A 13,855-nucleotide genomic window follows, 5' to 3' on the forward strand; every position below is an offset into this window, starting at 1 on the left:
CCCCTTCTTACTTCATAGGATGTTTGAATTCAGTGATTTGGATACAGAATTGGTGCAGACATTTAGACAAGGATTGTAATGTTGTTATTTCTGTTTATTGCTATAAGAAGTGTTGAATTACAATGAGTGGCTTATTTACTATTAGCCCTAAAATGAAAAATCATCTTCAAGCTTTAAGTTGCAAAATTGAGAAGAATAAACACAGTATTTGCTCAAAACAGGGAAATTGCTTCTGTTTTTCTGGAAAAGTGTATCCTGTATGAAATCAATGATATACTAAATTGTTAGTATAACAATTAATTAAAGTGATATCGGTTATAAAATTCTCATTAAGTTGTTCTGTGCAGTCATTGCGTATAATTAAGACCCACAGGAAAACATTTGAAACCCTAATGTTCTCTTTTATTGTATTTGCAGATTCACATCATAGATTTTGATGATGAAAATAACATTATAAACAAAAACGTTCTCCTTCATCAAGTGGGTGAAATTTGGCACATTAGTACCAGTCCTGCAGATAAAGGTGTACTAGCAACCTGCTACAATAAAAGTAAGTCCTTTCTAACAACATTAAACTTAAGTGTTTTGATATTTTTGAATGTGCAAAGATTGAATATCTAGCTATGTGTAAACACTTCAAATTGGAATTATCAACACAGGCATTTTTCAAAAAACAACTGCTGTACTTTTGCCTATACCTCATTTGTCTTATATCATTAGGTCATCTTGGTTAGAAGTCTACTTTTGCATTCATGTCAAGGAAAGCAGCAAAATAAAAGTATTTCTTGCCTGATTACTGCAAAGCATGGCAAATAAAATATATTCCTGTTATTTTAGGCATCATTCTTTTTATTGTTTTACATATTTGCTTTTGAAAGTGGAAGTAAATATCCTTCAAAAAAGCATCATGGCAGCATCAAGTTCTATTGCTGGTGAAGTTTGTGCATAATGTTATTTGTCATGTGTTAAATGGAGATTTGGTCACAGAGAACTAAGTTCTTATCTAAATATCTCATCAGAAATAGTAGGAATGCTCATTGTGTAACCTAACACTTAGTGCACAGCTGTTGAGATTAAGGATCTCTCTGCATTTCCTGGTTGATGCAGGTGTGAAGATTTTCTGTCATGATGCTTGAAAAATCCACTTATATCACTTGGGGAAGGGAGAAAGTTTTCTCTCTGACAAGCAAGAAATCTGTGCTGTCAATTGGAACAAATATTATTTCTTCTAGTAAATAGTCCATTCTTTCATGGAAATACAATCTAAGAATATAAAAATAGTGAGTTTCGGGCTTTGTGCATTTGTGGATGGCTGTAGAGGTGTGAATTCCCACTGTTGAACCTTGTGGCTATATTGGAGAGAAGGTTCCAGGATTTCTTGGTTCTCCTAGTTCTTTTGGATTAAAATAAATGTGCTAACATTTGAATTTCTTCCACAAATCTTATGTGAATCTTTTAAAGGCAATTATAGAAGATAAGTAGAGTAATAAAGAGTTCTTTTTGTTTTCTAAACTGCAAATCATTGTGGGCATTTTGACTAAGAGAGCACTGAAATGGTACTGGACTACTTTTTGGATTACTTCTTACTGTCTGGTTGACGTAATGGCCATAACTTCCTCACTTGCCAGTGATGCATGGAGAACATGAGAAAGCAGTAATCAGGCCTGAAATTCTATAGCCATCTTTGTAATTTTCTGGCTAGTTTCAGAGGAGAATGAGAGAAAGTTGTTTGAAGTCTCCTTTAAAGAAAACAAAAAACAAGTTTCTAAGTTTCTCTCTTTAGCCTTTCTGAGTTGATTGCCTTTTTTTTTTTCTTTCTTGAAGAATATGGTGCCGCATGGAATAGTGTAAAGCATTTTAGGGAATTTATGCCTCTCTTTCCCTGCATAACTGAACAGCAAGATGATATGAGATAGCTTATCAAGTCCAGTACTTCATGTATGTAAGGTACCATTTAATATTAACCAGTCTTAATTTATTCCATTTGTATCTATTTTTGAGCTCAAGGATTGTTCTAGAAAGCATGGTGAGAATAAAAATATAGGCCTTCTTGAGAAAAGAGTAAAAAATTATTTGTTCTTTGTAATATGTTATCGTAATTTTTTATAGAAATATGCATATTAATTGAAAATTGGCTTTGGGAGAGTGCTTACTGAGACTGGATAGAAGCTCAATTCTAGCAAATGCTAAATTTCTGTGAGATCTCAGATTTCCATTATTGAACCTGTTAATTTATATGCACGTTCTCTATTCTACCTTCTTTGTGTTCTAGATTTAGTTTAGTTTTCGAACATTAAGCTTTACTGTTTGTGCTACATGCATCTTCGTTTAGGATCATAAGCCATGAACTTTTTGCAGAAAAGAACATCTGATTCTTAAATGATTATTGATGACTCTAAATAGCAACATATAGAACAGCAAGCACATAGCGTGGGGTTCTAATAATAACGCATGCTGAATTTAGCAGACCACTTAATTCAAGCAGTAATGCAACTGAAACCTTTAAAAACACTTTTATGTATTGCATTTGTTTTGTTGCTTTAGAGAGACTCTTTAACTGTTTTGCTCATTGAAGTACCAGTCAAATGAGATGATGTTGTCAGGAACAGTTTTAGGTACTGTGACCATTTCTTGTGTCTGAACCCAGTACTTCTGGCAGGTGTTGACTGGGAGATTGAACAAATATGATGTGTGTCCATTATTAATAGCTATTTTTTGAACTTGCTTAAATAAGCGGTGGAATGTGGCGCTGAAGGAAAGTGGAATCATGTACATTTTGCATTTCATAGCTTGTTGAAGTAAGCTAGTGGAATAGGGTGAAGCACTCATTAAAACACTTGGAAATTTCCTCACATACTGGGAGAGATACTGAGTTTTCTTTTACTTTCTCACATTTACAGATAATCAGCATAACCAAGGTATGAATAAGGTCTGACATTACTTCACAAAGAACAGATGTAATAGGTGCGAACAGAATAGCACATTTTTCACAGCTCTCCTGATCTTTGTTTTTTGTCTAAAAGGAGAAGTATGCCTTTCGTATAGGAAGTTTGGGGAAGATAATAATGCTTAAACTGAAAGAATAATACTGTGTGCCTACTTTGAAGAGAGATTTAGAGTCTTGATTAACTTAAAGATATTTTGCAGCTAGTGATACAGAAAACCATTGATTCTTGATTAATTTGTTTGTTGTAGTGTTTCAGTCATCTGGACTTGCTGTTCCTCAGACTGCAGATGAATTCTTTTTGTAAAACTGACTTACGCAAGATAAAAGATTTCTTTTTAAACCTACTTTTCCCAGATTTTAGGTACCTTTTTTTCAATCATACCATATTTAAAATGCAGGGAAAAATCTTTTCTGTAGTAACCAGTTATTGTTATCCCCTGTGATACAAGACGTTAAAACTTTTTTTTATTTAATACTTGACAGTTAACACTACTGCCTCAAAATCAAAAAATAGTGCTAGTGGTCTTTCTGTATGTTTTGAAATCTGATGTTTGCTTCACCCCTCTTGTAGGGATAAAAATTAGCAAAATAATGTAATATGCAAAGCTTTTTGTTAATTTTGCTGAGTGCTAAGAATTGAATGAGGGAAATGGATATGGATACTTGTATTCAGCTGGTAACACCAGGATATTTATGGGATCAAGATTCAAATGGAAAGTTGTAAGCTCTCTGTGGGTGTTTCGGAAGGGTGCTGATGGAGTAATGTTCAGATCTGTTACTGTTGAGAGAGGCCTTGAATTGATGTAACAAGGCTCTTAATCAGAAGTTGAATGATCTTCTTGGATGGGGAAATTTCTGTATTTGTTTGTTTTTTTGGTTTTGTGGGGTTTTTTTCTTCAAAGAAGGCATTTTAGCTGCTTCTAAGCATGATGGTGTGGGATTTTACAGATCTGAAGCTTTTTTCGTGTCTGTGGATATGTGTAGGTGTATGGTGTCTTTTCCCCCTAGTGTACTAGCATCCGCTTCCAAAGTTCTAGTTATGGGCTTTTTTCCCCTTGAATTGTACAGGTAGGAATACTCCTTTGTAAGGAGTGATGCTAATGTAATCTGCCCCATCACTCTCTGGAAGATTTACAAATATCTTTTTTTCTTCCTGCTTCATGGATATGTGATTTTTTTTTTTAAAATTTTTTTTTTACTTGTCCTTGCCATGTAAGTGAAAGAGGCATAAGGAGGTACAACTTCAAATACAGATTATTATTGATGCACCTACTGAAGAGCAAAGTTACGTGCTCATGAGCCATAATAGCTAGGCTTCCATGTCAGTAAAAATTAGTGTTCTTGTTGTCCACTAGATATTTTTTATGAAGTTTGACTTTTGATAAATTCAGGGCTTTTTTTGCCCCCGAAATGGCTAAGCTTACTACAATTCAGTCGTCATTTTGAGATGAATTTTCATTTTTGAGCCACTCCAGGCAAGGTCTAACGAGTGCCATGTACAGAGTATTTCAGCAGTTGGAGGCAGACTTTTCATGCTTAATTTTGGCAGACAGGTCAAATAAGAGTCACTGCCCTTTTACATAAAGCCTGTCAAAATATTTCCTATTTACTGGTATATTGATTCTGTAACCTTTTAAAATGATTATGCTTTCAAGAAAAGTAACTTCTCTAAAAAGTGGCTTAGGTAACTTCCTTGTTCTCAAGAAGTCACAGAGAAATTTAAATTCTTGCTGAATATGCAGTTTGGGAGCTATGTTTTCTAAACACTTTAAGTTGATTTAAATATGTCTCTGTATTCTTTAGGGTGTGGTTATATAAGTAAGTTTTAAAACCAAAAAAAAAAATATCTTCCTTTCTCTCAAAAACCAGGAGCCCCTTTTTCTTGTTAGCATCAGTATTTACTACTTTGATTACTAATTTTGGCATTGCGTCATAAATAAAGCCTTGTATCTTTTCATTCTGGATGGTGATATAAACTAGAATAATACTGGTTCCAGTAGTATTGGAACAAATAGATCTTTAGGTATTAACCAGAAATTCCATTTTCTAGGCCATTTTGTCTTAATATAAAGACAAAACAGTGCAGTTCTCTCTCCAACCCTCCCCATGCACACACATTAAAAATACTGATTTAGAGAAATTGTGTAATTGCAAAGGGAAAACTTACTCTATTCAGTTCCTGTCTTGATTATAGTGGTCCCCCCTCCCACCAATGATGGGTATGTCACTTACAGAATTTTATACCATTACTACTAATATTATAGGAAGATGATTTTAGTATCAAGTGATAGGCTTATCATTTATGTGTAATCTTGCCTAACTTTCAGCAAAGATTAGAAATATATGATGCTGAAGGCACAGTATATTTGCCTATACTACACATTTCTAATGTACTCAGTGATATTGTATGCTAGAAACTTAAGACCATTCCTGTCTAAGTTACATTACTAACAGATAAGATGTGTAGTTGGTAGATCGAGTAAGAAATTGGAGCTGATGTTGTTTTTCTGGTTTTTTTTTGTCATTTGCTGCCTTTGCCATTAGAAATTTTGTCTTGCATTCAAATGGTAGCGTGGATGTAGCCAAAGCACAATAAAGCATTAACTATTTTTTGATAAAACATTGAAACAGATTTAGTAACAAGTAACATTCTGCAAGATTAATTTTGCATGTCTATTTTAATAAATAAAAATTATTTCCTAGGTTTTTTAAACTTCATGGTGGTAGGGGGGGAAATACCAGCACAGCAACCTATGAACCTAGTGGCTTTCCAGTATTTTAGAAAAATAATTGGATCCTAATTGGATCCTTCAGATCCATGGTTTAAAATAAATAAATAAAAATCCCTGATATGTGAACTACCTATTTCAGGTAGTCATTACACTAAGAAGTAACTTCTTTTTGTATATGTGTTTGGTAGCTCTTTGGTATTGTGAACGCTGTAAGAATTACGAATGTTCTATTTTATCCCAGATTCCTGAACTGAGGGAAGAAGGGTGCATAAATATGTGAAAGAAGCTAGGTATAAGAGGGAAAAGAAAGGATTAAAATCTGAATGGGGGAAGGGGGAAGAAGGCTTTGTAAAATTAATACTTAAGATATCTAGATGAACTTAGGCACTGTTAGTCAGTCTTGTGACACGTTGATGCGGTATTTTCCCCCTCTACTGTGGCAAGTCAACTGAATAAAAATAAGGGGTAGGTTTTTTCTTGAAAAGGGTAAGATTGCTACTGACAGCTTTAAAGTAGGTAAAAATTAAGGGGAAAAAATTAGTTTAGTCTTCTAGCTTTAGAAGTTAGATTTATTAAAGTTCAGTATGATACAGATCATATTTTAAAGAAAGCTTAAAGGATAGATTGTTGAGAGAAGGGTACAGTGTGCAGGGGTTTTTGGATGGTGTTAAAATGTCAATAAGCTGGAGTGCTACAGTTGCATTTTAATTGGTTAATGCTTAATCTCTGAAATGTTACACATGCTTTCTTGCCTCTGGTATTTATTAATAATGTTCAGCAAAGCAGAAATCAAATAATTTGCTTCGCAGTGACGCAGAATTAAAATGGAGGATGCTGTATTTCGTGGAAAATCCCTGTCAGAACAGTTCTAGGAACTTCACACCTTTTTTTTTTTTCTTCCCCCCTACCCCCCCCCCCGCCCCTTCTAACTAGCTGTAGACAGCTGACTATTCAGTTCTTACTGTCTTTTAATTAAAATGTAACAGGAGTGATACTTTAAAAAAGTGAATAAGAAAAGTGACAAAGGAATTATGGAGGTTATAGTATCTTAGTAGAAAATGCACTTTTAAATATCAGAAAAGAATAATTATGGGGTGGGGTGATGGTCAAGAGTATATCCTTCAAATAATGATATAAAACAATGAGAATAATGGTACACAAAATATAATAAGTTTAAAAATGAAGATAAATTAGTCTTCAGATGTGCAAGAAGTTGGTAGCCATCCAAGAGCTTTACTCGCCCACGAAGAGGAACATCATTTCACATGTCTCTTACTACTACAAATTTGAAAGAAGCCTTGCTTTGCTAGTCCAAAGAGCATCCTAGCCTACACAAGGGTAACTTTTTATTGTAATGAGGTGAAATGCCAAAACCCTGTAGATCATGCTAGAGCAGAGCCACTTGAACTGAAACAGTGAATACCTGATAGTGTGCTAGACCCCATTGGAATATGATCCATATTGCTCAGGCTTCAGGCTACAGGATGGGAAATGGGAAAAGCATTTGAACGGACTTTTAATAGACTTCTGAGGCAGGGAGAAATACCAACAGACAACAGAACAGAGTGTCTCTAATAGATTTTTTTTATGTAAAGTAGTTGATGGGAGCCTCAGCTCTATGTTGCCTGAAAAAAAAGTGGGATCTGTGGGTTAAGATGATGTTGGGGAATACTTGGAAGTATGTCTATTTCTGAATGATGCCCTTTTCGTCGGTCCAGTTTATAATACACATTCACCAGGCGTCTGAAAAATTCACTAGTTAGGTGGATGTGCAGTGGTAGGTACAGGTAATATATTTTTTTTTTTTTTTTTGGCTGCGTGTGTCTTGCATGTGCTTTGTTTCCTATAGAACTTTATTTTAATCTCCTGTCCTGTTTTATAAATCCCTTCCCTTCTCTCACCTGCCGTCTTAGGATACTGTTTAATTGGAGGTGGACTATTTCCTAAGGTCTTAGAAAGTAAATTTCAGCAATGTCATTAAAGGAAAAGGGAATGCAGAGGAATTTTTCTGTGGGTGATTTGAAGAGTTTTGCAGCTGTGCCAGTTTGCTAGTAATGGGTGGCTTCGTCCTGTGAGTAACTGGGATCTGGTCTCTGTACAGCAGAATATTCAGTAAAGAGGATGAATACTCATGATGATGTGTTCAGGGAAAATTATAATTCTGGAATAATTTTCTATAAATATAAAAGAAAATCTTAATTCAATAGTTTCTACTTTGTTCTTTGCAGAACCTGAATATAGCTTTCATTATATTCTACAAGCCAGAATAAAACCTCAGATTTATGCATTGCTCTGAGATACTGATGAATCTATTTAGAATGTCATCCAGAAACTAGTGGTTTGTTAAATTCTGATACTATGTAATGGCTAGCTACTTGGGTAGTTACTCCATTCTGGTGGATGTTCTATAGATGCTTGGAAGAAATGATAAAATTGTTTGAGAAGTCAAGGAGTAAGGCAGACTGGTGGGTTCACATGAAGTGATGGGGAGATATAGAGGAGGAAATGGAGAAATGATCCAGACTAAAAATTCTGCATTGGTGGAAAATATAGTTTGCCTGCTGAACCTCTAATTGGATCTAGGTAGCTGTCTACATTACAGTAAAGGTGTGTTTTCAGGAAGTGATTGTAAGCAGCTACTTTGGCTTATCTCCTGCATGCAGGTGAAGGATATGCTTGGGGGGGGGAGTAAATGACCCTCTCTCGAGGGGGTCATCAGAGGAGATGTACTGTTAACTGTCATAGATGTGGTAGGGGAAATGCTTACTGAAAGGCAAGGTGATGAAATGAAGGAGATAGTACAATTTGTAGCATTTTGTAGGCATTTCCTGTACCATTTAGTATCCATCAGTAGAAAAATCTATTATTGTGACTAAATGCCTCTTTTCTGGTTAGTGGTTTGTTTTGCATTTTATTTCTTTATATGTGGCAACTCCCCCTATTTTCCTGAGACCTTACGATGTTCTTCCTTTCTGTGCCATTTAGTGAAATGATCACCGAAGTAATTTGATTCTTAAGTTGCTGAGTCTAACTCTTGATGCTGCTGTAGGATGAACAGTAGTCTGGAGACTTAGCCTTCTTTTTATTGTTTCAAACTGTGCTGGCAAACTAAACAAAATATTTATGCAGTTGTGAATTGGGTTGCAAGGATATTTTCACAGCCACATGAGTACCTTTATGTAATTGAAAACTTGAAAATTAAAATGTGACATAATGGGCTACAAAAATAACAGCATTAAAGTCTGATGTTTGGAATGATTTACTTTAATGATGTCAAGCAGGGTGAGAGAGGGTGTGGAAAGTGTGTGTGTGAGCTATATCAACAGTTAAAATGATTTAAGAATAAAACAACCTGTACCTGTTAGCTTGTGAGGGATAAAACCTGCTGACTGTAGAAACCTTAACATTGAATAATCAGGTTTTGGTATCAAACAGCTGGCTGCTTTTGGGTTTTTGCATCAGTGTTTCTATAATGATAATTTTTGCTGGTAACTGTAACCTGTAGACAAAAATAAATAGTCTCAGTATATTAGACTAATATGTTAATGTTATATGTATATTCCAGTAACTTGAACAGAGCCATGGCGTTGACCTAGGGGGCTGACTTGCAGTAGTATCTACTGTTAAACTGTTAGAATGCTCCCTGAGCAGTTTTGATGTAGGCCACCTAGAAATTTCAGGCAACGATGCCCAGAGGTAGTCCAAAAACATGAGTAGCTGAAGTGCAGCTTCCTTCTTTCAGCTTAAATTCAAATTTTTTTACAGGGTAACTGTTCTAGCTGTCCTCAGGGCAGGAGAACTGTACCTGACTATTTTAATTGAGTTGCTAAAGAAGAAAATACCTGTCATGGTTCTCTATTGCAGATGCCTATAAAAGACAGAGATTACTTGTTTTGGAGAATGTATTGCAGGGCAACATGCAAGTACTTCAGAAATTAGACAAAAGACATGTAAAGATGTATATGAAAAAAATTCAGGCATGAAGATATGGTCAAGAACTACTGTTCTGCTGATCTCAGTGGCATGATGGTTCTGTTGTGCAGTTTATTCCACAAAATCAAGATAAATAATTTTAGAGATAATTTGGTCCTTCTAGAGAAGAGGATATTTTGGAATATAGCTATCCTTTTTGTATAGCATTTGTACAGATTCTAGTGCTGTGGAGTGGTCCATATTGTGATCAGGATTGCTGGGTATTGTGCAGGTATGTCTGAGAAAGCTTCACACTTCTCAATTTGAAGTGAATGTTTAATTACTGGGTATTAGGTGCACACATTCACTGAGGCAAAACATGCCTTACAATGATAAGTGTCTAATTTATCCTACCTTTTGCTTCTGAAAAGGGTACTTTTTTTTTTTTTTTTTCCCCTAGCTACTTTCAGATACTAAATTCTGAATTAGATTGTGGACCAGAGCGCTTTGCCAGTATGGTAACTTCTGAGCTTATACAAAGGTTCCAAGTAATCTGAGGTTTAACAAGTGTTCATGCCTTGACAAATTAAAAGGGAGTAATTCAAACTCTTAAATAATGTCAATAAATTATAAAGAATATACTGAAGAATTTTTTTAGGACTTGTATGTGAATCTTTCACCAGTACTTTTCATAATTCAATTATCATCAGCAAAACTTTGAGAGAGATGGTTTGGTTTGGGTTTTGTTTTTGTTTGGTTTTTGTGGGTTTTTTGTTTGTTTTTAAAAAAGAAAAAAACCCCAAACAGTTGACATCTTTTGTTCTTGATGACATTGAGACCATAGGCAGTCCTGAGCAAAGATGCTGGTGTTGTCTGCTGTCTGGTACTTCAGTCATCCTTAAAATGTGTAAATTCAGTCTCATCAAGTACAATTAAAAACTAACAGTTATTTTGAAGGAAGTTTTTCAGAGAATGCTTTATCCTGTGCTGCTTGGAGAAGAACATGTGTTGGTTATTTCTTTTAGGATTTTCTTAAAAATTCCTGTGGGAACAGAAGATGAAAGACATATACAAAGACATGTGGAAACGTAAGGCTGAAAAGAAAGATGTGAATGTGTACTCTTCATAGAATTATTTTATTTATTTATTTAAACTGACAATTACAGATCTTAAAAACATTAAGAAGAATACTTGTCACCTTGTTTTTTGGGTGTCTTGTGTAGTAGTTAATGAAGGAAATACTTAAACAATGTTTAAAGAGAAGTATTAGCAGGAAAATCAGCCCTAAAATGGTTAAGTGCCCACTGATATCTGATTACTTTGAACTGCTGCCAGAAATGCACCTTCAGGTGAAGGCAAAATGAAAATGTAAATGTTCTAACATGTATGCTTTACCTGAAACTACTTTTATTGCTGTACTAACATAACTGATGTAACTGTCTAATGGCAATGTACAGACATACCTTACCAAGCATTTGACTTAAAATTTTTATTCTTAGCTTTCCCCACCTTGCATTTGTAATACATGTTCTAACTGTATTTGTTAAAATTTACTGATTAAAATGTAATACCATTGAAACATTTTTATTTCTGAATTTGCATAACTCTATTCCTATGGAGCTCTAGAAATGTATTACTTTTATTTGTTAAACTTTTACTACCAATTTTAACAGTTTAAACAATGAAAAAGCACTGGTGATTGTAAATTCTATTTTCTGACTTGTAAAATAAAATTGCTTACAACCAAGAAAATGTCATTCAAAGAAGGCCTGGATGCTCTAAGACCTGGAGATTTGATAAATTCTGCAAATAAGAGTTCCTTCAAACTCAGTGCCTCTTTGTTATATCCGTTTCACAGATGTGAAGCAAATAGCCTCAGCTATTTTGAAATATTTAGAAAATATGAAGTAGGCAAGCAATATGATAATTTCTAATTAATTTGTACTTGGAGCAGTATACTTGCATGCTGATGTAAATTAAATGTGTACTATCGCAGATTCTTAGGCAGACTTGTTACGTTAAGAAGCATCTATTGTACTGATGGCATTGGTGTATGCCACCATATCTGTTGGAATTTGTATTTGTTGCTGATGAAACTAGAGATTTCTTTCAAAAGAGGGAAATAGGATTGCAGCGTATCAATTGCAGTTAAAATTGAAAACAGCTATTGGTAAACGTCTCTCATATATTTATAAATGCAAAAAATTTGAAAATCATTTGCGAAAGCAGAAAGACGGTGGTCATTTTCTTTTATCCCTTTCATAAAAGGAAGCAGACCATATATGATTTTTTGCTCATCTACTTTCAATGTTTTCCCCCTTCAAATCAGATCTACTTGTCCTGCTAACCAGTGAAACTGATCTGTTTTCAGACTTTAGTTTTATTGAGCAGCTACTTGGCTTCAATGACTTAACAAAAACTTGGAGGAATTTTAAGTACGGTACCCTTTTCCATACAAATTCAGAGTTTACAGTCCACAATGTAGATTCTCCATCTCATGCTCCTCCATAATGTTGGGATTATTCGCAGTTCACCTGAATTTACTAAGAAGATTGCTTGAACTGCTGGGAGAAGAATGTCTTTAGTGCTGCAAATTAATCCGTGTGTTTCTTTCCTTGTCTGTGTCATCCTTTGTTTTGAAATATGACTTCTTTAATGATTCGTTATCACTAAGTCAAATACAACTTCCCATCCATTTCTGTTTTGGAGGCTGAGGGGGACAGAGGAAGAGCTGCTGAGGTATCATTCCTATTTATCTCTAAAATAGGTCAGGACGCAAGGGAATCTAGTTATCTTGATTAATTATCAGGGTAAGTTTTGCTGGTATAGAATTAAAAATTTTCTTGGACGTAACTGTCAGTTCTAGTGGAAGACCTGTAGAGGCAGGGAAAAACAAGGAATGACAATGATCTCTTGTTAGTGTGAACTGGTTTTGGTGTGGTGTGGGTGGGTAAGATGTAGCAAGGTATTTCACATTAATACTGCTGTTTCTGTGAGAGTTTACCTTAAGTATGTAAGACGTACGCTTACCTTTTCCTTCCAAATGGTTTAATACCAACCTGTTGATCAGACCAGTGATTGGTTCATCTGTACCAGTATTGTGACTTCTACAGCAGCCACAGGAGATTCGATGTAGAACAGCCTAGACAGGTTTGTAGACAGGTCTCTAATCCCTTTTTGAACTAGTTGAGACTACATTCTGCCACAAACTTTTGTAACATCAATTGTCAGCCCTCTATTCATGGGCCAGACTCCCCACACTTTCTTTTTAAACTTAACTTGTACTGTTTTGATGAGTGCTACTTAATTCTAAGACTGCAAGATTTGGCCTGTAGTAGCAATTCTTTCACTTTGCTGCTGCTTTTCTGTTTCTGTAAACATAGGCCATGTTTTTTTCAAGTTGTTTTCCTTCCAAATGAAATACCCTAACCTGTTGAACATCTTATAAGACAGTTGTTTTATTGTCTGCATTTGTGTTGCCCTTGCTTAAGCCTGCTATGCACTTCTTTAGATGCAAACACTGGAATTGCACTCTCCATTTGAGATATGGACATATCAAGCTTTTATGGGGCTGTGAAACAACCCTTTCTATTTTATTCTTGGTGCCCAGTGTTTTGCTGGGTTCCGTAGCTACTGCTGCACATTAGGTTCAGAGGACTGTCAGTCTTGACACAAAGACCTTTTTTCTGAGTTGTAATGTAGACACTGATTTATTTTCCCAGTGCACATGTGTTTTTAAACTCCTACAAAAATAGGTTAGGTGCTTCCATTACATGTAGGGACATACAAAGCCACCAGAGGGCAAAAGAAAGTGGGACTGGAGAAGGCTGTTATCTGCAACTTCACACATGCAGGCAGGCAAGTGTGCAAAACACACATTTTGTTTTCTTTTTTCCAAACTTGAATGGTGCCACTGTGCAGCTGTTATGAAGACTCAAGTGGCTTGGGGATCCAGAACACAGACACATGCAAACATAAAACTGCTGTTTAATTTTGATGAAAAGGAAAATAGTTTGCATTTAAAATCCATTAATTGAAAACACTAAATCTGCTATGAGTTATGGCTGTCTGGTGCATAGCACTTGCCAAACAGTAAACTTATGTATTAAACTTCCTGCAGAGAAAATTCATCAGTAAGGGTATTAGAGATAAGGCTGCTGGTGGTGCTTTCAACTGCTTAGTATTGAAGATGGCAGGTGACACGGACTTTACCGGTTTCACTTTACTGTAGTGAAATCTGTTGATCTAGGGATACCATTGGTAC

At 35.3% G+C, this 13,855-nt stretch overlaps 1 protein-coding gene across 1 annotated transcript in view; it reads left to right on the forward strand.

The window, feature by feature from the left end:
• Positions 1-13,855, forward strand: part of EIPR1 (EARP complex and GARP complex interacting protein 1) — an 89,507-nt gene that overhangs the window by 15,905 nt on the left and 59,747 nt on the right. The window contains exon 3 of the mRNA XM_037392354.1: positions 418-550. Within this exon, the coding sequence (XP_037248251.1) occupies positions 418-550 (133 nt within the window). The remainder of the gene's footprint in view (positions 1-417; positions 551-13,855) is intronic.

This window comes from Falco rusticolus, chromosome 6, assembly GCF_015220075.1.
Source record: "Falco rusticolus isolate bFalRus1 chromosome 6, bFalRus1.pri, whole genome shotgun sequence".
NCBI classification, from domain to species: domain Eukaryota; kingdom Metazoa; phylum Chordata; class Aves; order Falconiformes; family Falconidae; genus Falco; species Falco rusticolus.